Raw genomic sequence first — 25,621 nt, 5'->3', positions numbered from 1 at the left:
AAACGGAATGGTTTCAGTTGGCAAAGGTGGCAGACTAGGATGCATGATATCACCCTGGTTGTTCAATTTATATGTAAAACGTATGATAAAGAAAGCTGGATTAGATTTAGAGGAAGGTGGAGTGAAAACTGGTGGAAGAAACATTAATAATCTGATATATGGATATGACACCACAGTACCAGCAGAAAACCGCAGACTTGAGACAACTACTGATGAAAGTTAAAACAGGAAGCACCAAAGTAGGATTATAGCTGAGCATCAAGAAGACAAACATACTGACTATGGAGGTAAATTGTAAATGGTTAAAGATTTTCTCCTCCAATATCAATTAAAAGTGAGTCTGCAATCAAGAAATCAGAAGCAGATTGATGTCAGATAGGGCAGCCATGAAGGAGCTTAAAATGATTCTTAAGGGCAAGGACAAACTACTGGCAACCAAAATAAGTCATACTATAGTATTCTCCATAATTATCCACTGGTTTGAAAATTGCACAATGAAGGAAGCTAACAGGAAGGAAGTTGATTCTGTTGAAATGTGGTGCTTGAGGAGAGCTTTACAGATACCATGGACTGCCAAAAAGACAAATAAGTAGGTACTAGATCAATGAAGTCTGTATTCTCCCTAGAAGTTTAAATAACTAAACTGAGGCTGTTGTACTTTGGCCAAGTCAAGAGAAGACAAGACTCACTGGCAAAGACAATGCTAGGAAGGCAGCAGGAAAAGAGTAAGACCCAACATGAGAAGGATTGACTCCGTAAAGGAAGCCATAACCTTCAGTTTGCAAGACCTGAGCAAAGCTGTTAAAGATGTTTTGGAGGTCATTCATTCATAGAGTTGCCATTAAATTGGAAGTGGCACATAAGACACATAGCCAAGGGGCATATGAACTACTGCTCATGATACAATAACCCAACCATATTTGCCTTCAGCATTTTGCAGGCAAAAACTCCATGTGACTTATCCAGACTAGAACCCATGGACAGGCTTACTTTCCAAATATTTATCTACCTCTCAGTCATCACCACATGCTGTGGTAATGAATTCCAACATTCATTGCACATTTGTGAAACAGTATTTTTGTTCTGAATTTGCCCCCTACTATACTCAATATTCAGTGGCCGATTACGGCGTGCTGGCAACTGAACCCCAATGTGGCAAACTTCCTTGTACCAATGTACAAGGAAGTTGCCACACACCTACTACTCTTTCTCTCGGCTTTTCCCGCTGCAAGCAAGAGCACTTCAGGCATGCACCTAATGCTGTGGCAGGGCAGAAAGCAGCTAAGCTCCCCTGTTTGTGATCAGTCATTGAGTGTCACACATGCTATGCATTCTCTTCTTCTTTTTCTCTACCTCATACTCCTTCTTAACATTGGTTTTAATAGATTACTAAAATATAAAATATAAAAAATGCAAAAACTAAACCACATTTGAACAGTTGTGAAAATCAATCACAGTTGCGTGAAATTTTGGAACTGAAAGAGTGGTAGGTCAACTATTCTAATAAGAGTTAATCTCTCCATGTGATCTATATTTTGGAGCAAAGGAAAAATTAAAATATTTATAGCCTCATAAAAGTAGTTACATTCAAAAATGGGACAGAGTATCTACACTACCTGCACCACCGTCACACAGTCACATATTCTATCAGAGAATGGTATTTTAACATTTCACCCTCTCAAAACTCTCGATGGGAAGGCATTTAGGTGCACCAACATAAAAGCGCGCCTATAGTGAAGAACAATCAAATATGTCCGTAGACATGAAACTGGCCAGATGGAAGAATACAGACAAACTGAGTAGAACAAACATGTGCTCTACAGATAGCACTGTTGTAATCATATCTAAATAAAAATTTCTTAATCATGCTGATAGCTTCCTTTCTGGTGACTGAATGAGTCCAAAGAAAGACTGATATTCTAGTACTGTTATATAGAAGAAGACTGCAGAAAATGGTTCCCACTTCTTCCCTTTACATTCATTATTTTTCCACAGTCTTCTTGAGATTTCATGATCAATGCCAATGCAAATTTTACTACTTCATTGCCCATCCCTAATTCTATACATTTATAATCAAATTGAAAACCAGTACTATTTAATACAGATCTCTGGGGGATTTAAATGCTCACTTACAATCACTGGCTATTTAATCCTCCCTGTTTCCTATTGTTTAATCATTTAACTTTAAGAATATCTGCCCACAACCCATGATTACTAAATTTCCTTCAGTCTGCAGTTTTGTTGAAAAATTTATTCATCTAGTTGTCCTTGTCACAACATTTGATGACACTCTCAATTTTTTTTTTAAAAAAAAAGGGTGAGGCAAGACAGTCTTTCACAGATGGCAAATAAACTCTGGACTCCTACTTTATTACACTTTTCACAAGCCAATCTGTATTTTTCCATTTTTCTTTAAAATAAAATAAAATAATATCAGTCTAAAACATTTTTGTCTGACTATAAGCTGATGCTCAAATTTGCTTAGGCATATTAGCACCTGGGATTTGCACGATCTTCCAGGGAACATTTGCTAGCTAAATGATACTACATTCAAAACTGGCTTGACTGGCAGCGATTGCTCTAACCTGCATCCTTGCACCTGTAGGAAACACTAATCTCCATTAAGAAGAGACTTGTGGAGACCTGTGGTTTGGAGGAATACAGCTCATTTACTCACAGAATCAGCAATCTGCACACTTATCATAAACCAGAGCAGCTGAAGCTATTTATGCACCACCTGCTTGACTTAGTAAAACCTGAAGCCTTTCAAGATCAGAAAACAGAGTGATGAATTAATTAGCAGAGTCTCTGCCACAAACAATGGGCAGGCACCAGAGGGCTACAGAGGCTGAGCACTTTCTGGGTTAAATAAAAGGAAGATTAAAAATCCAATTCCCTGGCAGCTTGTACAAAGGAAAAAGGAGCTGCAAAGCTGGTTGCCTTAAAGAAAATCCCTTTGAAATGGACCCGGCTGGGTAAGGCAGATGTTTGCCAGATCCTTTAACGCATCCTATTGATTTGAGATACACCATTTTTACAAGCTCCTGAGATGAGCCGTAGAGCTCTGAATTATTTATCAGACACCTTTAAAAAACAACAGGAAGTCCAACCCCATACCTGCTTTTTAGCATGCTCTCTCGTGAGTACACCCAAAATTGGAAAGGTCCCATGAGTGAATCATCTGGTAAATGGTTGAGCACACCTATTTATATGTATTTTCTATCACGATATCAAGCAAATGCATGTCAAAGAGCAGGTACAATAGAATGCGTACACAGCCCAGATGCCTCCAACTGATTTTTATGAACGACAAACAGTTGCAGTAGACATGCTCCAAATATTATGCATCACACAAGAAAATGGGAGATAGTGAAAAGAATTTATTAAAATCTGACTGCGATTTCCTCAAATATAAAAAGGAATTAATCATACCCCATCGCCTGTCTCACCAAAATATAGTGGGAATTAATTGATAATTGTAATGCATTAATGAAGGTCTGAATGGAAAGTACTTCAAGAAGTACAAAACGTTATTTTAAAAGACACTGCAACCTTTTGTCCTCTTCTTTTAAAAAAACTTTTCTAAGGTCTGATTACACTTTGTTAGACAAAATGACTCCTTTTTTCATTCCAATGGAAGAAAAAAAACTAACAGGAAGCTTCTTTTTTAGAATTTCCTTGTGTTGGGCTTCACTGCCCCTGTTTGCATTTCAGGAGGCTCATATCTCAAAACAAGTGCTGAATTCTTAATAAAGCAAAATCAGAAGGAAGCAATCAAAAACTCAGTGCACAAAGTAAAATTCTCAGTGTCCCTACAAATAAAGCTCAATATTAGCAAGCAATCCACAGAATGCTAAGACAGTGAGAGGCTGACAGTGGAATACTAAACAGAGCTAAACCTCCAAAGCCACTTCAATGGCCTTAGAAGGGAGCAACTGCTTAAGATAGCATGGCTCTCCATTGAACCCTAGATACCAGCAATCACAGTGTTGTGATTGACCCAGAACCAACATCTGTATCAAAGTCCTAAGTGTGCACAAGACTATATGCTGGTTTTGGAACTCTGTTTTAATGTATTTATTCATTGTTTAAATTCATGCAAGATATCTAGGCGGCTACAACATTAAAACATCCCCATGCATAAAATAATCTCTTAAAAACACCACAACATACTAAAGTTAAAATCCCAATCCTAACCCTCACCCCCTAACAGCATCATAGAGTGGGCATCCAGGGAGACTTACTCTCCCCAGACTCCACTCCCAAAATCTCCAGGTATTTTCCAATTTGGCAACCCTAAGTGTAATTTTGGGCTTTGACAACACTGGAGATTGACAACACTGCACCTCAGGCATTTTTAGCAGAAAAATGGGATATGACTAATTTAAATAAATAAATGTGTTCTAAACAAATAAAAAGAGTGGTACTGCTTACCACAATGCCTGCCTATAGAGTCTCCTGTCACTACCATCAGATGCCTGACTTGTTCAGAAGAGGCAGGGACTCTCTTTATAATATATATGAGGGGATTCATGTGGTGAAACATGATGCACATCATGACTTCAGCATAAAGCAGCTTTTACACACAATCTGTTTCAGCTCTTTTTCTCATGTCTGATGCCATGTGTATGCCAACTCTACAACACTATCACAGACTGAAAAGTTCAATCCTTTGTTAGGTCATGATTCATTCCAAAGTCTTGCACACATGACATAACACAGTATCAGTGTCTGTGTCCATAAATCCAAGTTGTGCAATCCTGGCCTACAACACATTGTTATAGCTATTTTTTCCTTTTTTATTTCTTTTTTTGTGCCGTGCTCTTGACGATCTCGTATCTCATAATCAGCTATCGTGGTTTGGGAGTTGGGGTGTCCTTTAAACTCTGATTGGTTATCAGGTAGTGAGGTCTTCCCAGAAGAGGAAGGAATTTGAGCGAGTGGTCTGGAGAGAGGAGAGATGGTTATTGGATTTGCTGGTTCAGTTATGGCTGAGCTGGTCATGTCATTGTTTCGCTCTCTCAAAAATAAATTAATGGCTGATTAGAGCAGATTGAGCAGAGTGTTCTTTTGATAGATTGTTGACATCCAGCGATCTCTTTAACATCTGCCTCAAGAATCTTCCAGTCTTCCAGGATTTCCTTGATCTCTTTCCTATTGATCACTTGTATTTTGCCAAGGGGAGCAAAATTCTCTTGGAGCTCCGAGTGATCATGAGTAAAGTTGGGTTTGACTTTGCATGGATCGCTTAGAACAGTTCGTTTGCTGACTGTAGTATTATTAAAAACACAGGTGAAATTAATATCAAATTTTGCAGCTAACTGATCACGTTGACTAAGAAGGAGGGAGGGGATCTCTTCAGATCCAAACTTAAGTATCATTCGGTTGTAGCAATTAGTGGCTGGAAGTCAATTATATGAAATGAGTTGGATCTTCCATATGGGGCGATTCAGTAGTTTGCTGAGAGATTTGCTAATGTCTTGGGAGGAGTTCCAGCTGCAGCTGTTCAGCCTAAAGAAGCCAACTGAAACAGCCACCTCAGTTTTGGCCAGAACAAGAGACATTGTTGGTGGTATATTTTTATGTTCTGAGTCTGTAGTAGTAGATTTGCTGTTAAACCATTTATTATTTTTAGTCTGTTCAGTATCTGCTTCTGGAGGTCTTTTTAAAGTGGTGACTCAATTTTGGAGCTTAAGTTGGCAATACTTGACAGTCAGAGATCCAAAAGTATTAGATATTAGAAGAGCTTCTTTGGCTAGTAATTCCAGCAGGCTAGAGAAAGCAGTGGCAGTGTTCACTGCCCATTCAGAAGAATCACTCATTCTAGCCTCAGTGAAGTCTTTCGTATTAAGTGTTGTTATAGCTATTATTATGACAGGTTAACCAATACATTCTTTATCCTCTTCAATAAATATGCCCATTGAATTATTAACCTTCAAAGTATGATTCATAACAATTATAAGTTATTCTTCACCATATTTGTCTAAGAGAAAACAAGTATTATTTTTCCCTGGAGTGAAAGCCTGCATGTTTCTTGATGATAATATCTGCCTGAGAAAACAGCTAATGGCCGATTATGAACAAAGCATCTGCTGCACGATGGGGGCAAATGTCTGTTATAGAAAGATTTCTTGTACGGATGTTTTTCCTCCAGCCCGTTTTTACTTTCTAGTCTCCCCACGGCAAGCAAGCCTCCTTCTAGCATGAATTTAATTTTGCTTTGCCCCCAGAACAGGGAGATTTTCCAGTAAGCACAGCTTTGGCCTGGCCCTCGTCCCTCCACCCACAGCCAGCCTGCCTAGCTCCATCCTTCCCAATCTTCATGCTGCCATCCACACCTTCCCCCTGGCCCTGGCCCATGCCATGTTGCCAGCTCTTTCCTGTTTTATAATGCTCATTTCAATACATCGATATAACAAAGATTTTTGCAAGGAACACCACAAGCAGGGCCTGTTTCTGGCTCCAGCCCACCTCCCCTGCTCTGCTTCTGCCCTCCCTGATGATCAGGAGTGCTTTTTAAAACATTTTTCCAGACCACCTCTTTTTGAAAACAAACCTCTCTCTGCAGTAGTAGAGGGGGGGAGGGAGGGGCGGGGGGGCGGGCAGGTGAGAATATCAGCTCTGTAGTATTGGGGCTACTGAGTGTTATAAAATCCCTGCCTTTAAGAGGGACAGAGTTAACAGAACCAAGAAACAGAGGCTTGTTGAGACAAGCTGTGTGTGTGTGTGTGTGGAGGGGGGGGGGGTGAGCTGCCTCCTCACATGTTAACAGAGAAACACGAGGAGGCCACACTTCAGCCTCACCGTGCAGTTAAAAGACCCAAGGTAAGTGTTCCATGAGTAATAGGGCAATGAATCTCTCTTGTCCATTGTGGAATACTTCTTGTACAGTCTCCATGGTAATCATTGATGGCACATATATTCAAGACTTCTAATTACTGGGGGTAGATCAGCTAATACTGAACAGGCAGAAAAGAATTTCACGTTTAAGTAAAACCAGTTAGGATGAAACCAAATTTTGGAGGCAGTTATAAGCAGTTTATAATTGCATAGCTCTTATGGTGTGAGACAAACCAGTCCATACAGGGGAAGCAGCTTGCATGGCACTGAAGGGTTTGATATACATATCACAACACTAGTGCTGTAATCCAGTATACCCTTTTACTGCTGAGTAAATGTACACATTGCATGTCTAGGACTACATGCAGTTTTTGCATGAACTTTTTATTAAAGTGAACACTAAGAGGAGATCAGGAATGTCAAATTTTACCTTGTGACAGTATACATTTCACTTAACAATGAAGAAAATGCTGTACCCAGAGTGGTCATTGCTTAGCGCTACATTTGTCTATGGAACTACACCCCCAAATTAAAAACATTATTGTTATGCGAAGAAGGATGGGTAAATACATGAGTGTTTATCTACCGGAAATGTCACTACAGTGCAAATTCCAGAAGGATATCTGTGTGTTGCAACTAGAGTTTTGCGACATGCTATGGACTTAAAAAACAACAACACGATTGTGGCATAAGCTTTCATGAGGCAGAGTCCAAAAAGTCATGTTTGGTTCTGACAGTGTAAAAGTCAAGGGTAAGAACAAAAAACATCATATCAATGTTTCCCAGGTCTACATGACTTGGTCAAACAATCTCATACATAGAGATCATACAATAATCTGCAAATAAGTTCAGTTTTGTACTGGAAATTTGATTTGATATTGTTTTCTGGAACCATCTGATAATCACTTCACTGTTACTTTCATTAAAAGCCATAGGAGTGCAGCAATTCCATGCTTGCTAATAAAAATGGGTGGGGATTACTTACAATACCTTGAATGAATTGTACAATACTGTAGAACAGAAAATTAAATTTGTTGCCTAGAAAATCACCAGCAAACACATGAAATCATTACAGTCCTGATCTTATAGGTAAAATTGCTCTATCTCATGTCAAAAACAATTAGAATAAACTATGCAGATATCTATAACATAGTTTGAATTTCCTGTGTGCTTTAGGTCATATGGATTTTCTTTCATACTTTTAAACACTTTACCTCTTTGCCCATGAACAAATGAATTCAAAGATACTCTCTGGATGCAATTATAGTTTCTAATTGAGTTTTACTCAAATTGATGTTTTCATGGAAAATTGTCAGGACGCTTGGGTGATGTCAACACAAATACAGAACTCCCATGGCTGCTAACCAGTCTTCACAAACATGTTCTCTGACCAGTTAAGAACATTACTCCCCAGATATATGAACTGTGAAATGTGAAAATAAGTCAGTGGACTTACAATCTCGAGGGACTTCAATAGCTCTGATGAAGTGATGAGGGGATAAAGTGAGCACCACTCCCACATATGTTAGGAGATACCTCTGCATTACCATTTTGAATATTTGGCTAAGATTCAACGTTCCAGATTCCTTCAGCAAGGCAAAGTGGTGTCTTACTACTGTAGTGCAGTAGGATGTTTTGATTTACTGCAAAAAAACAAACACAGAGGAATACGTTATTGACTACATTTAGCTTCATGTTTGTCTCATTCTCTGAGAAAGAATTCGAGGAAGATAACTGTCACAGGAACAAAAGATGCAAAACCAAACTAATTATTTTTATTTTGATAATCCAAGTCTGGTTGACATTTGCAGCAGAATGAGGCAGAAGAGTGCAAAGATGGACTATACAAGTGAAAGACTACATATTTCAAAATTCCCCAATATTGCCATGTTAATATTGCCATGTAACTAGCAAACCAGCTAAGCATGCTAACAGATATGTTGGAAGTGGGGTTGCCAACTTGTTGGTAGGGCCTGGAGATTTTTCAGAATTATAAAAGACTACAGAGAACAGTTCTCCTAGAGAAAACAGCTGCTTTGAAGGCCGAACTATATGGCATTATAACCTGCTATGGTCCCACTACTTTCAAAATTCTACCCTGGTTAGGCTGTAGCCCCAAATCTCCAGGAATATCCCAACCTGGAGTTGGCAACTGTAGTTGGAACCTTCTTCAAATTATGTTAATTATTGTTTTTATTTGCAGGGAGGTTTTACATGAGGGAACAATTTCATTTTAACTGCTCTCCCTGATTCTGTCACCTCACAAAACCAATTTTTACCCATTAACCAGCATGACTAGGCCTCAGAAAAACCAGGCCTCAGAGAAGTTAATATTAAGCTGTAGGGTTCCTCCTCCAGTCTTCCTCACAAAAGGTCCTGCCAGTCCTCATTTTAAAAAAAATCATAATTGTAAGAAATACTTTAAAAAGCAAAAATAGATTCAAGTTCTAAAATTAATTTTTTCTTTCCTGGAAGATAATAATTGTGGATCAAACACAGCTTTCGCAACCAATCTACTTCTGTGGCTAAGCAGAGTACAGCTTGACACAATGTTTAAATATTACCCATAGGTCAGGATTCTATTGGCTGTTCTGGTGCCAAGGTCTAGCTGGGGTTTGTTTTCATTATGCACTGCATACAGATAAATTTCTTCAAATATATATATATATATATACACCTTTCTTGTCACACATATGTAAAGTCCAGACTATTTGCCTTTAACATACTTGGAAATGTTTCTGTTTCTATACATTTTCAAGGAGCAAGAACACTGAAATATTTTCAAGAAAGAAAAAGAGATCTGATTTGCTCTTGTAAAATTTCAAATATTTCCCAGGTTTGCAAAAAAAATTTTTTTTTCTCTTTAAAGTCTGGACCTTGTGGATTTCTTTTTTAAAATTATTATTCACATAATGGGACCAGCTATTACTGTTAGATGTACACTAATGACTCCTGCATCTCACAACAGCACATTCTATCAGATAAATTAGATATCACCAATTTGGGTAGTGTGGAGGAATGATGCTGAAATGTAGCGTATCTTGATAACATTTTCCAGATGGACTAGTAAAGGACAAAAAGATTGCCTAGGGGGTGAGAGGGAAAGGGTGGTGGTAGAGAAATACAGCACCACCTTCCTCTTATTTAAAGAAAAAAAAGCCACCAGCCACCAGAAAGATGCAAAAGTAAAAGCCAATAAAGGTGGAGTATTTATTTAATAACCAGTATGTATTTTTGAAGTAGTTTCCAACGTGTTTCCCAACATATATAAACAAGTATACAATTTAACTGTAACAACTGCTGCAAAATCAGAAAAAGGCCACAATTTGAATCAACAACAAAATCCTGCTCATGCATTAATACAATTAATTACTTGATGAGCAGGGTTGCCTCTAGGTTGAGCCTGCAGATCTCCAGACATTACAGCTGATTTCCAGATTACAGAGATCAATTCCCGTAGAGTCTAGGCTGCACACACCATAATATGCCATAGTTTAATCAAATCGCAATTGTCACATCTGAATCTTTACAGCTCAGCAAATCATGCAGGGTGTACACATGTGGGCTAAAACTACAGTTTGCAAACAATCTGATGATGATGATGATGATGATGATGATGATGATGATGATGATGATGATGATGATGATGATGATGATAGTGATAATAAGAAGAAGAAAAGGAGGAGGAGGAGGAGGAGGAGGAGGAGGAATAGTTTGGATTTATATCCCCCCTTTCCAGAGGTGGGATCCAAACAGTTCTCACCACTTCTCTAGAAGTGGTTACTAATTTTTTCTGAGTGCCGAGAAGGGGTTACTAAAGCAACCTCTCTGCCCAAAAGGGACTGGAGGTGCGCACAGCGCGGCGGCCGGCTTTAATTGTCTTGAACTCCTGGGCACCCTCACCATCGGAACCTGTTATTAAAAATTCTTTTGGATCCCACTCACTGCCCCTTCTCTCTCCTGTAGGAGACCTTTCCACCTGTAGAGAGGCTTTTACATATCTTCCTTGCCCCTTCTCCCCCTCACAACAAACACCCTGTGAGGTGGGTGGGGCTGAGAGAGCTCCGAGAAGCTGTGACTAGCCCAAGGTCACCCAACTGGCGTGTGTGGGAGTGCATAGGCTAATCTGAAGTCCCCAGATAAGCCTCCACAGCTCAGGCAGCAGAGCGGGTAATCAAACCTGGTTCCTCCAGATTAGAATGCACCTGCTCTTAACCACTACACCACTGCTGCTCCCACTTATTGTATAACCAGTAGTTTCTTGTGTCAGTTGAACACAAGCCATGATCCCTCAAAGTCACCAAGACAGGATGGAACATCTTAAGAGAACAAAGTCATTCCCTTATAATGCATGAGTGACCAATTGGAGAACATGTTCTTCAATAGAACTCAGAAAACCTAAGGTTTATAAAAGGTAAAGTTTCCCCTTCAGTCGTGTTCAACCCTGGGGTACCACTGCAAGCAGTGATTTCATAGGTAAGCCGTTTTTGTGGGGTAGTTTGCCATTGTTTTCCCTGGCAATTCTTTGCTCCCTACCTATGTGCTAGGTACTCATTTACCGACCAAGGAATGGATGGATGACTGAGTTGACCATGAGACAGCTGCCAGGATATCTGACCCACAGGGGGCTCGAACTCTTGACTGTGTGAGTGGCAGTGCAAGCACTTAACCACTACACTACACGGCTCCTTAAGGTTTATAGAATGCACTTAATTGACAGAAATGGACCAAAGCACAGCTGCAGGCTGGAGCTGGGATGTGGCTGGCCCTTGGCAATTCTGACCATGGTCCAAAGCTTTCTCTTCAGCTTGCCAGGCCAACTGCATACAACTAATGCTTTGCCAGCAATCAGAAAATGTAGAGGCCCATAGCATAGTTACTGGGATTTGTATTGTGAAGAGGACAAAGAGACAAGAAACGGGCAAACTGAAATGGCTTGTTTTGTATATAAGGTAGACAAACAATTGACTGTTGCATGCAATAACTAAATGCAGCCATTGTATCAGTGCTTGTCTTTCATAATTGCGAAAACCATCCTCTAAACCCATGATGAGCAGCATGCAGGTCACAGAGTCATCACCTGCAGCTGTCCCTCTTATGCCCTTTACAAATGACCAATGGATTAATTCACTGCCATTCTACTCTCCACAATGAACATAGCAGGTGCCTAGAAAAGCCTTCAGCAAAATGATAAGGAAAGGCAAAAAACGAAGAATATGACAAGGGAATCATTGGTTTTTTCCCTTTGGACAGCATAAGTTGTATTAGCAGAATAAAATGACAACCAGAATGATGGGAACAGTTGCGTATGTGTGGTCTGACTCCAGGCACAGTTTAATCCAAGACCAGAAGTACAGAATCTAGACTACAGATAATAGTTTGCACAGAAGAAAAATCTTATTTATTTATTTTAAAACAAGGGTGGTGATATGACAGACTCATGGAACTTATATACGACATGTAGCTCAAGATTGTGTTTCTGTGTAGCTTGCTTCAGATTCATCACTCCAAATGAGAAAACTACTTCTAAGCCATAACATTAATGAAGCAAGACATACAGATATATTCTGCCCTCACTAAATTATACCAGCAGTGTAGAAGCAGAGTATACCAAAAGCTTTACATTGCTTTCTTTGCCCCTTTTCTTCATCATTAGTACAGTAAATTTTGCATCTTGCTCTGGGAATACAATTCTATATGCATCAGTAAATCCTCTCTGTGTGTCCCAATTCCACCAGTCAGATTAGAGATTAAGGGTGGGTTTTTTAGCTTGTGATTTTTTTTAGTCATTCTAAAGATTTTTTTGATCCAGCTGTTAGACAGAAAAAGAAAGAGAGAACAGCAGAATCATTAAAAGTCTCCAAGATTTACAATGTCCACTGAGGTTAATGTAGACATTGTAAATCTTCACAAGTATAAAACTCTATTACCCTCTATACCAGATACAAATATTATGATCCATTGTAGGTCAAATTGTGCAGCCACGGGTGGAAAGCAGCACAGCACCCTTCCAGATGAAAAGTTAAAGCTACAATTTATTTGTATTGTTGAAGGCTTTCACGGCCGGAATCACTTGGGTGCTGTGTGGTTTCCGGGCTGTATGGCCGTGTTCTAGCAGCATTCTCTCCTGACGTTTCGCCTGCATCTGTGGCTGGCATCTTCAGAGGATCCTCTGAAGATGCCAGCCACAGATGCAGGCGAAACGTCAGGAGAGAATGCTGCTAGAACACGGCCATACAGCCCGGAAACCACACAGCACCCAAATACAATTTATTTATTTTTATTTTATTGGCTTTATATCCTCCCCTTTCCCAACCAACCACAGCAAGTGAAACCTTTTCACAGACAATGGAAGGGGCTAACCTTGCTACTAGGAAACAAATGTTTTGCGAATAATGCAGGAGAGTGCAGAGAATTAATGCCAATTACACACAATATGCTTGCTGTGTGATGGGGGTGAATGTTCATCATAGCAAGATTTCTTGTACAGACCTATTCCCCCAAGCCCCGTTTTCCTCCGCTCATGGCCAGCCTTCCCTCTTCCTTGTGCTGCTTTGCAGGACTTCCCCCCCACCCCCACTTCTATGTTGCCAGCTACTTCAAGTAACAGAAAATAAGCTTACTCACACAACTCTTGATAATTTGAGACATCAATATAAAGAGTGCTTAGAAATAAGAAACCTCTGTCCTCCACCGGCTGCAGAAAGTGTTGTGTGGAGGAGAGGGAGAGAGAATATTGGCTCTAGGATGGTCCCCCTCGTTAGCAGCCAGTGGTCCAGGAAATGGCTTTGCTTTTGGAGCAGTGATATTGTCATAAGTGCAGCTTAAAGGGCTAAGACACCAGTCTTGACTACTGGGTGTAATGAGATCTGTGCCTTTAAGAATCACTTGATGGTTGGAATTAAGAGAAGCAAGCCTGAATAACTCTCTGCAGAAAAACTCTGGGGAAAGGAGGGAGTGCCTCTTTATGTGTAAAAAACAAAAAAAATGCAAGGAGAGCCCTCTGCAAGCCCATTGAACAGAGAAGAGTCCCAGGGTAAGTGTTCCAAGCATAATAGACCACTCTGAAGGAAAATGAGTGTGGAAGGCATCCAAATAGCTAAGGACAGGCAGAAGAGTCAAGTCCTATCCAAACGGTACAAGTATTATCCTATATGAGCTTCAGGCAATATCACAAGTTGTCTATTAGTTTTATTTTGTTGCATATACCTTTCTTCAATCATGAAAAAAATGGATTCCCAGGAGGTCATCTATCCAAGTATCATCAGATGTGTTACCTAGTTTAACAGTTATGAATATATTTTTAAAGTAGCAATGGGGAAAATAACTCAGCTTGGCAGTGCAGAGGCAGGCTAGGTGGGATCTTTTAGACAACTGTATCAGAATTGGCTTTTGAAATATTCTACAGAGAATGCAAAAGAGACCAAATTGTAGTTTAAATATTTTTATATAAATTTTGGTTGCAAACAATCACACAGTAAGACATGGAGAAGCATACACACAGTTTCTAAGTGATATAAGCAGGGAGGAAAAAGATAGGTTTGGATGATAGGTTGGGAGGGGGAACAGGGGACTTATACGTTACCTAAATTCTGCAGAGAAGTTCTGGAAGAAGGCAGGGATTCCTATGCCAGCATGGAGAGTGGGGAGCAGCAGTAGCTGGAGCCAGCAACAGCTGAAGCCAGCCTGGAGGCCTTGAGCCAGCATTGAGAACCAGCATTGAGAACTTGAGCCAGCAGCAGCTGGAGCAAAAGCCAGCAGCATTAAGTACCAACTTCTAATAAGCTAGCCAGCTAGCGCTAGAGTAAAGAGCCAGCCTCAGCAGCATGGAACTTGGGGTGCTCTGTATTTTTATACCCCTGTGAGCAGTTTGGGGCGGGAGCTAGTAAGTTTCTATTCCTGTATTTTAAAGTAAGTTTCTATTCCTGGATTTTCTGGGTTTCCATGCTGGGATTGCAGGGCTGAGCTAATTAAGGGCTCATCTATTGTTTCTAAGTCCCGGGATAATAGAGTCAATTGTTCCTTGATTACATCAGTAAAACCTTGGTGGGTTTTTGAATAGAGAGTCTTCTAAAGGACTCTGCCCAGGTATTCAAATTTGGCTGAGGCTTTGAGTGGATCAGGAAGGGATCGATTGTTAGGGTGATTGTATCTGAAAGATGGAGGAAATTGTTGAGGAAATGGTTTCTCAAAGGTAGATTAAATGCAACATCTAGTATAACAGAGTTCTCTGGGATTCATTGTGTCACAACAGCTTAGCGGGGTGTGGTAATCAAGATATGTCCATCGTCTATGAGGCTTCCAGCTCCTATTGCCCGGAGTAACTCATTCACTGATTTAATCTTGCAAACAGACCTTTTGTCTTAGGCCTGCTTTTAGGGTGGACACTCTGCTACCTACACACACAAATATGAGAATTGGCTTTTGCCAATACAGTTTTACAGGAATCCATATGAAATCCATATTTCAGCAATGTGGGGTGTGAGGGGTGGGCTGCTTCAGCAAGGCCTTCTAGTGCCTTCTAATAATACTCTGGCACCTACATATAAGAAATGATACTGCAGAAACTCCATGAAAGATCTTTAGGAAAGTTATATCCTTCTAAGGCTTTTAAAGTGAAATGATTTAGAAAAGTATGACTCTGCTTAGGGATGCACTGCTGATCTCCATTTTTTTTAAAAAAATTAAAAGCAGCTGTTGAATAGAAATTGCCTGTTTCCCTTATAGGGCAAATGTGCTTCAGAAAACTGATGCAGAAGAAAAAGATTTGAATTTTCTCCTTTTATGTCCCACAGTGGTTAATAACACTTAAAGAAAACAAAGGAGAGCTGGAATCTGGCACTCAGGAGGTGGCAGTGTTTTATTACATAAAGAAAATGTAATGCTGTAAACTGTGACAGGCCAAGCTCTCCATCTTTTGTTCATTTGCAGAGAAAATACTACACTCATTGAGCTGGACCCAGCCAACTTTTTCACTCCACCTTGTCCAATCCCCCCCCCCCCCTTACTGCAGCTCCCATCCCACATGGCTTTTGTGAATGAAGATCCCATGACTTCCCAGTACAGCACTGCTTGGTCAAAACTGGCAAAAGAACTGGTTGGAGCCACTCCACTGTTATGAACTCAGCGCAAATGTATGGATTTATCATTTGGATGTTCCCATTTTGGGCTTTCTGTTTAGAAAAGTCATTACTAGGCACCATGCCAAAATTTGTTCAGCCAGTCCATGCAGATAAATGCAGAGGGTCCTATTCAAGCAAACAAAATTCCTATTTTAAATCTGATTACAATACTTTATAAATGTTCCACTTTTTACTTAGAAGAATTGCACATACCGGTAGCTTATATGTAGACTTTAGTGCCTATTATGTAGTTAGTCCTTAGGAGTCAACATATTGACAGTTTTAGAAGTTATAAGTAACACAGGCTAGGCAATAGTAATTTGTATGCTTCCTAGGGATTAAGAAGCCCAGTAAGAAGGCATTACAGGTCTGTGATGAATAGTATTAGTTGTATAAGCAAACGAAAAACAAAAGACTCCAACAGATAGTACCATATTTTTTTTCTGGTATATTAACACAGAAAAGAAGGGAAAAAATAGATCCTTAACATCTGAGAAAACTCAATGCTTAGCAGCAGCCCTCTCATCTTTTTCTGGGCAGGCAACTCACTGTGTTCCTGGAAGCAATTTGTTACAATGCTTGTGCAAGTGGGTGGCTTGCAGTCCAGAGACACACAGAGTGCTGTTTGCCCACGGCTGTACATCAGAGCAGAACACTGCCCACATTGTCCCGACCTTTCCTGTCACTGAGATCAAAATCCCACCCACACTTGCACTAATGCAAAAACAGAAGTGCTTAACAGGGAGAAGCACATAGTGATAGTAATAGTGGCACACCTCTGGACTGGAACAAAAGTCAGTAAGTTAATGTCACTTTTTGGTCTTTATTAAGCTGGCACTGCAGATAGGTGGAGTGCCGTCTCAATACGTCCCCATGATCTCTCTCTCTCTCTCTCTCTCTCTCTCTCTCTCTCTCTCTCTCTCTGTATGTGTGTATATATATTTCACGTCTTTCAAACTTATTTTTTTAATTAGTTTTAAAGAAATAAATAAAAAGAAGGCTTTTTAGCCTTCTACAAAGCATTACAAATATGTTTAAGCTTGCATTTATCAGGTTGTACTTATTAATGGTTATACATTTCAACATTTTTGGAAAAAATTACTATCTGGATTGGCAGTTCAAGGGAATGATAGAAGCAAGGTTAGTTTATTTTAGTGTATATGCAATGCATGCTGGGTGATCTTGGTCAGTCACTCTCTCTCAGCTTAAACTACCTTCCCAGGTTGATGTGAAGTTAAAATGCAGGAGGGAAAAATCATGTAGCCAATAAAAGCTCCTCGGAAAAAGGATTAAGATGTATTAAATATATGGCATTCCTAAAATAGGGGAAATGATTTACCAGGAAAAAAATAGGGATTATCTCTACTAAGTAACACCAGTAAAAGAGTTTGTATTGTTCTTTTAAATCCCACAGACCAATCCAGAGGGGGCAGCTGAATCCACCTATTGGAGATGACCTCTATTAGAGATGCTTATGCCAACAGATTTGTCCTCCCTGGGACACTTTCACCAGCAGAGGAGCAAGTCCACGGGGCACAGTCACTGCAGTACCTTGCAACACCTGGCTGCAATGCCCGGCCTTGCGCCGGCGCTCTCACATCAAGCTACACTAACATTCCAGAGAGGCAGGGCTGAACTTAAGCCTCCAGAGCCTGCTTGGCTCCTCTGACCCAACGCTACTGCTGGCAGAGCACCCTATTCCCTGATATTCTCAGCTTTTTTTCTTTTGACTTTTGAAGGCTTTCCATGCCATGGGAAAGCCCTCTGGACAGGGCAGGGTGGCACTGGAGTGGTGCCGTTCCCACCCATCCAACAGCTCTGGATTGTGCTGCCAGTATCATTCATCTCAGTAACTTGTGAACAACTTCTGTTTGCTACAAAATCACAATAAAAGTACACATTACATCAAGGCTTTTGAACTCAATGTATTGTCGAAGGCTTTCACGGTGCTTGTGGATTACACAGAGAAGCCATTAAAATCCACAAGCACATGGACAATTTCAACAGAAAGGACGAAACCTTGAAAATGAACAGAATTTAGCTGCCAGTTTTGAAAAACACTAGAGTCAAGACAGTGACTAATCAGCTCCACCCAGACACAGGATGACTATAGACAATCAAAGGGAACAAAGGCCAGACTACTTCCATTCAGATGCCTCACCTATTGACCTTGCTATCTCCATTGTTACTCACATGCTACACTTCATTGTTACTCACTTGCCAGGCCACTCCTATTCAGATGCCCTCACCTATTGACCTTTACTCCACTTGCTTTCCTTTCCAACTATCAGATCCTCTGAAGATGCCAGCCACAGATGCAGGCAAAACGTCAGGAGAGAATGCTGCTAGAACACGGTTATACAGCCCGGAAACCACACAGCACCCCTTTGAACTCAGTTTTTCATTCAGTATCTGATTTAGAGATCAGAATGCTAGACACCAGCTATCTGCATGGTGTATGGCAAAGAGGGAGGGAAAAAACCCCAGTACTTGCTTTCATGATATCAGTCAAGCTTCCTTCATAGTATTCTTGGGCACAAGGAAAATTTGCACAATGTCATTTCATCAAAAAGCTGACAAGACAGAACCCCTTTATTTCTATTATTCACTTCTCCTGACATTTTAAAAAGATGATTACTCAAATAAGAGTTATTGTGGTCTCTTCCAACTACAAGTTATCACTGAACCCCACAAACGTTCAATACAAAGCAGACAGCACAGGGTAGAATTTTACAGTTGGTCACAAGTTTTCCAAAACAAGGAATTCCTTCCAAGATTTAAATTTACTACCACCCCAATTGTTCTGGAATATTATTGTCCACCAATATTATTATCATTGGGAATTTTTGGCAAAATGATTCAAATAAGTAAAACCAAAAACTAGGTATGCAAGGAAAGGAATTGTTAATTGTTCCTTCTCAGCCTCTGTTTTCTGTTGCTCCCTCAAAGCTCAATTTAGGCATATTCCTAACAGGATGCCGCCCAAGAGCACAAGAAGGTATGTTTCTTCTTGGGATATTTCACAAAGTGCAGAAAGATAACCTTAAGGGCTTACAACTGGCTACATGCCTCTCTGTCAGCTGGCAGGACCAGTGAAGGCTCAAAAATTCAGACAATAGTTACTGCAAATACTAAACATGGAATATTACTGCTTTATTCTAAATGTAAGTCTTTTGGGATATACAAACTCCAGATCCATCTGTCAACAACTTGACGAAAAAATGTTTTGCTGTTGTAACAGAGGCACAGTGGAATTTTATTTACTTAAGTGTCATATTTCTACACATTAAGCTTTTGTTGAAAGGGCAAGACATTTTTCTCTAGGTTGTTGGTAACCCTGATGTGACAAGATGTTGTACACAGATCAACACCTATTGTGTCTGTGTTATACAAAAATACGCTGGTTCATGCTGGAAGTTAAAAGTGTTGGTTTAGTATATGGGAGACCCATGTTTGGATCTCAATTCAAGCTTGCTGGATGACCTTGGGCCAGTCAGAGACTCTCAGCCTAACCTACTTCACATACTTTTGACGACAAAGGGCAGGAGAGGAGAACAATGTAAGCCACTTTGGATCCCCATTGGGGAGAAAGGCAAACTACAAATGAATTAAATAAAGAAGATGCAATGGAACAGATAGGAGCCCAGTGCAACCTAACACAACTTAGAAGCTAGGCTTTCTTATCACTGGCTGTCCTTTTTCATATTCTTTGCAATGGACTAGGTTCCCTTCTGTAGCCAAGCCCCTAATATCACCCCTTTCCTCTTTAAAAACCTAAAAACCATTAAAAAGACTGTACTTATACATAGGCATGTGTGCCATTTTTCTGAATGCTTTGGCACCAACATATATGAATCACAGTTATTATCACTAGCTTAAATGTCTATGTTCACACTACTTTGAGAAAGTGGAAATAAGAAAGAAAAATGGGCAATTTCACATAGCAAGAAAGCAAGCTACCTAGAGCAAGTGTGGAAGATACACACCAGATGCAGAAGCAAACAAAACTTGAGTAGACACTTCTCTGTGATATTTATGCCTTGTGAAGATGGACTTTACGTGCTTCTTTGCATTTAGATTGCATACTGCAGTGCTTAATAGAATGTAATACTCGAGGATGAGAACTCAATGTTACATCAATGTTTGATTGAAAATGAAAGAGAAAGGATTAAGTATTGCCAGTTGAAAGGACTGCCAAAATTAGTAACAAATATATTGAGAGCCAAGATCATTGTAAGAATAGAACACCCACAACAAATTTCAAGATTTCTACTTAGTTTTCTACATCTCATGCAGGATTAATTTAATTTTAAAAACAAGTGATTACAAAGGGAAAAAAACTTAAAATGTATATCTACTTATAAAGGAAAATCCAGCACTCTGTTCTTAATTTAACTCATTCAACAGAAGTTTAAAATAGTAGCACTGAGGTTGAAAGGAAAATGGACCTTTTCTCAATAGCACCTTATTGTGATTGATGTGGAATGCTTCCACCTGACAGCATCTTCATCACTGCGCTCAACAAATGGTCCATGTCCCCAAACTATCAAATGTGCTTTCTAGAAGATCTTTAGGAGCTGAAATGTTGACCTTTCCCATTTCTGATCATTATAATTGTTGAACCACAACTAAAGAGGCTGAAGTCTATATGCCAATAAAGGTTTTGTATTTTGAATTTTTGAGAGGTTGAAGTAAGGAACCTTCTGCTAGCTATGGGTGTGTTCTATATCAAATCTCTCCAAACACTCAGGATATCCAGTCTTGAATCTTAGTACTCAGCCATTATGTGGGAAACTACCAATGGAATGATGCCACACCAGCTGTAGTTCCATTTGTTTTTGTATCATTATGACACACTCTTGCTCTGTCACATTCTGTGGGTGGCATTTGCCAGCAGAAGTAACAGGATCTCAGTCGAATTTCTATTTTGGCAAGTATAGAGCAGACTTCTGCTAAGACCAAATATTTGGGCAGGAGAGTGATTTAAGTGGCTGGTGGGGTTAAAGAAAACATTGTAAGGGTAACACAGAGTAAGCTGTATGCCAGTGTCTAGAAGAGTCACTTACGAAACATAACATTGTTCAAACAACTTGCTGGGCAGCCCCACCCAAGCACTTCAGCTGTCCTGCCCTGCCACTCCCAGAAAAGCTTTCTGGCAGCATGGGGAGGGTTGCAAGGAGAAAAAAGCCTCCCTGCCATTGAGAAGCCTTTATGGGGTTGTATAGACTTACACCGTCTCTTCAATGGCTTAAGTCTAAACAAACCACCACCAGCGTAAGGCAGCAAACAGCCATGCTGTAAGGTGGCGAACAGCCATGCCCCTGGACCACCCCCACTGCAACACTGGCGGCAGAGGCACAGGGACACTGTCGCACTTTATGGTGCCATGTCCCACTGCCGGGGAGGGCAGTGGCAGCTGCACACCAGTGGTTTTGCCCCTCCACTGGGATAAGTGCCCCAGGGAGGGTGAATCTGTGTACTGCCTATGAACCCTTCCATGGGAGGATTTGGCCCCCATTTGGATGGGGCCATAAATCATTCTACTTTGTTATGTCAAGATTAAAGAAGAAAGTTTGTTTTACAATATAAAAATATCAACACCACACTCAGGATCAAAGACAAATGACTACCCAGTTGGATTCCCCCCCCCTGTAGTCAACCCCGCAGGGTCGTCGCTAAGGAATAGGCGAGACGCGGAGGAGGTTTCATCTGGCGGAGAGCGTCAGCAACAGGAAGCGCGGGATTTCGTGATCCTGACAACTCTCTCCTGTGCTGGTCTCTCGCACCTTTTATTAGGGTTTCCTTGTGGGTGTGTAAAGGAGGTGGGTAGGGAGATGAGCGGGAGACCGGGAGACCTGGAGATCATCATGTGATGCATGATCTCACCTGGCTACTACGTGCGGAGAGGAGCATCAGCGTCTGGGTCTAATCCTCACCTGGGGGCAGAGGCCCATTGTCCCTTTGTCTGAGACACCTAGTGACTGTGAGCCAGATAGTTCATGACCCGTGACTCATAGGGGGATGAGGAGTGGGAGTGCAGTGCACGACCAGAAGGCCGTGGAGTCCGTTGGCGTTCAAGCGTTCTACCCGCAGTGCTGCTGGGTCAGCAGTGCGGCCACTACATCTCCTCCTTTTTACATTTTAGAAGGGGACCCGAAATGCTAAGGGTGATTTTAAAGGGATGCTTGTCTCCTCCGCCCGTCTGTGGTCAAGCTGGCCGAGCTGCTTGTGCAACATTAGAACTTGGCTGCGAGGTAGGGAAAGTCGAGGCTTCTTACATAGGTTACAGGCAATATTAGACATACATTGAGCGAAACAAGATCCGATAATGAGGCATACAATTAAACCAATGCAGAGCTGTACAATAGCACTCAACCATCCTCCGGCAGCCAGCTCAGAGGGCTGACCACCCAATGGGGCAAAACAACATACTTCAGATTAGATACAACTTCCTGCAATTATCGCACTTTCATATGAATCAATTGGGAATTATCAGAGAGATTAAAGCAACACATATCGCATTACATTTTCACAACCTTGGTGATGCAACAACAATAAGTAATCAATGGCCCGGCCGCGATTATCTAAGATGCGGCAGCCCGAAGTTCCCTGCTGCTTTCGGAGGCCAGGGCATCCAGAAGCCCGGTGTGGAGGTAGGATGATAGACTTAGCAAGAGGGCACAGGCCAGAGCGGCCGATGAAGGTCTTAGTGTTACATGAAACAAGTCCGGGGGGACTCCCACAAGAAGAAGTCGCAAAGGCATATCTCATAGCAGCTAGAGCCGCTCGTCCGGCAAAGGGGGGTCGAGGAGAGGCGGAGGAGGCCGGCACGGTGCTTGGGCTCCCGAGGTGAAGCCTGATGCAAAACAATGGTGAGGCGGCAGTAGAAGAGTCCCGGCAGAGCAGATAGGCGGGAATGCAACAACAGTAAATCGATAACTTCTAAAATTAAGGCATGCAGTAACTTCAATAATCAGTCGGTCACAGTACTCAACAATTCCCTTGGAGATTAGGCTCAATGGGCATAAAGGAGCAAGGCATCAGACATTGCGTTGGCAACAATATATACAAGACATGCATGTTTGTAGATAAGTGACATCATATAAATGAAAACAATAAACATAGCTAAACGGTACATAGGCTAGATGTAAGGAAGGAAGGCAACCGTTGGTTGCATAATTGTCAATGCATGGCTCTTGCTGTTTGACTACCAAAGCTACAGAGCGATGGCGTTAGAGTCCATGGAGTTTCTCAAAGGCGTAGGAGAGCTACTGATAGTCTTTTAGCATTGCAGGTTCAGTGACTCTCACGAGCAAGGTTGTGTGAGAAGGCGTGTTCCGACAATTATTCAAAGCGGCTACGAAAACAGCGGAGAGTTCCAAGGGTTAATCTATCAGGAATGTTCCTGGCTGCAATTCCAAGTTTCAGCCAGAGGCTGCAGAGAGGAGAGAATAGCTGGCTGTAGATGAGGAACAGCGACACACAGCGTCAACCTTTGAGCCATAAGCTGGCCCAGGCTGCCATTCCCGGGGGGGGGGGCAGCGAGGGTTGCGATCTCCGTGGAAGAATGGGTGTACTGGTTCCAGAGGTCCCTCCCATCTTGGCCCCAGGCTGGGGTGGTCAGGGGCTCTCTCAACAGAGGGTGGATCCTCAGGAGGCCCAGCTCCATCTCGGGATGGGGCTGGCCTGGCATAGCCGAGCTGGACTCCTGTATAGAAGAGAAAAAACAATGACGCTTTTCCCCAGGGGTTTTCGTGCTGGCTGGAGTTAGTTCTTATAGATGACAATGGAAAGCCGAGGCCCTGAGTGGGGGGGAGGGGGGCGGGCAATTTTTGATAGAGAATAGAGAAGTACTTTGGATATGGTCTGCTGGATGAGACCTTGATTGGGTCAATAGGGGAACTACTCCCCTTTCTTTTCGTTGTTTTGGCCAAGCTTTCGTTAGTATGATTGGCCCATTCAACATAACGATCACTTGCAACATTCAAAGCGTTAAGAGATACAAGGCAGGGAATTGCCCGAAGGCTTAGGAGAAGGGAGAGGTCATATCCAGGTCGGGATGTTTGTTTGTAAAACAATCCCAATCACCGTCTAAGGTGTGGGTTTTGCAAAGCAACTTAAACAATTCACAATTATAGTCATATCGTAATAGCATCTATAGGAAAGATGTAGAAGATGCAAAGAAAACAGTTCCTGGGCTTGAGGGTTTTGATCACAGGAGCAAATTGAGAGGGGTTTTGCAAAAACCCTTTATCAGATCCTATAGATCTAGAGGTGGGGTCGTCAGCCCATTAGAAAGAGGGAGGGTGTGCAGAAAGGAAGGCAGGGGGGGAGGGTTTTGGAAGCCAGCTCTACCTTCCCCTCCTGTAAAGGACTTTGGCGGTTTGCAGGCTCGCTTCCTACCTTCCTGGCGGAGGCTGTGTAAGATAGGTGTGGCTAGAGAGAGACCCCCCCCTTGGCACTGTGACTAGCCGAGGGGCGCTCAGCAGAGAATGTGGGAGCATGAAAATGATTTTGGCTTCATATGTAAACTTGCGCCACTCCAATGTGGCAGTGTGAGGCTCAGCAGATAGACCCGAAGGAAAAGGTTCTCAAGGAAAGGTTTGAAGAAAGAGTTTTGAGGGTTTAAACTAAGATGGAAGCTGACCTGAAGCAGGTCCCATCGGCCTCCTAGGGAACATGCGAGCTGCGTCCTGTTTAAGGTTGATGCTGTAATGGGTGAAGCCTTTCAAGGCATTAGCACACATAGTCAAAGGAGAGAGACTTTAATTGAAGCACAAGAGCATAGCTTAGAAGCAATGGAAAAATCCCTCTTATGAGGGAAAACTTTAGAAAGTCTCTTGAAGGGGCAAGACATACAGAACATACATAGGCATACAGAGCACATATAAAGTAACAAGGAGGATTACAACTCTGATTTGAGATCTTGCTTTCTCTGAGGTACTAGCGATTTTGCTGCCACTGGGGCTTTGAGCTTAGAGGCTTTGCACAGAGGCAGAGGGCTATGAGGATCTGGTTTGAACCTTACAGCTGGAGAGGGCCAAGGGGCTTCTTCTTCACGAAGGACTTTTGGCTTAAGAGGCATTGTGTGAGCATCTTCCCTTTCCATGCCTCATTGTCCTGTAAGATTGGCTATGGGGCATTCTGAGGAAGAGTTCAAAGCGGCAGTCCCTCTTCCGTCAGCATTTCTTTCTGTTGCAATTCAGTGACTGTGGACTCTGCAGAGATTTTTTGAAATCGTGCCATTCTGGGGCACTGGCCGGAGGCATGGTGACTTTGGAAGTAGAAGGGGTTAGCCAGCGCAGGAAGTATGAAGGTGGGGGGGGGAGCAAGCTGGCAAGACCAGCCCCATGGTCTCCGTGGGGATGGGATCACTATACTGAGCTGGGGCAGCGAAGATCTCATGGGGAGCTCCGGGGGAAGGGTTTGAGGTCACGGATCTTGGTTCGGGCTGGGGAGATGCCGGGCGACCTCAGCGGGCATTGGGAGGCGCCAGGTCTTGGGCTTTCCTGGGGGTCTTACGCCCTCTGGGGAGAGAGACCCTCCTCCCGTCAGGGTTGTAGGCCCCGCCCGGGTGACCTACAATTCCTCCGGGAAATGTCCTGGCTTACGCGGTGAGACACTGCGTCACCGGGGCTGTCTCATGGCAGCGGAGAGAG

The 25,621-nt window shown here is 41.9% G+C and overlaps 1 protein-coding gene across 18 annotated transcripts in view; it reads right to left on the bottom strand.

The window, feature by feature from the left end:
• NFASC (neurofascin) overlaps positions 1-25,621 on the bottom strand; it is a 257,064-nt gene that overhangs the window by 123,039 nt on the left and 108,404 nt on the right. For all 18 annotated transcript variants that reach the window (XM_048496445.1, XM_048496444.1, XM_048496456.1 and 15 more), the window contains one exon: positions 8,297-8,483. In XM_048496445.1, the coding sequence (XP_048352402.1) occupies positions 8,297-8,390 (94 nt within the window). In that variant the 5' untranslated portion in view covers positions 8,391-8,483. The remainder of the gene's footprint in view (positions 1-8,296; positions 8,484-25,621) is intronic.

This window comes from Sphaerodactylus townsendi, linkage group LG05 (assembly GCF_021028975.2).
Source record: "Sphaerodactylus townsendi isolate TG3544 linkage group LG05, MPM_Stown_v2.3, whole genome shotgun sequence".
NCBI lineage: Eukaryota > Metazoa > Chordata > Lepidosauria > Squamata > Sphaerodactylidae > Sphaerodactylus > Sphaerodactylus townsendi.
Note: the sequence above shows the minus strand (reverse complement) of the source record. Positions and strands in the feature narration are given on the sequence as shown.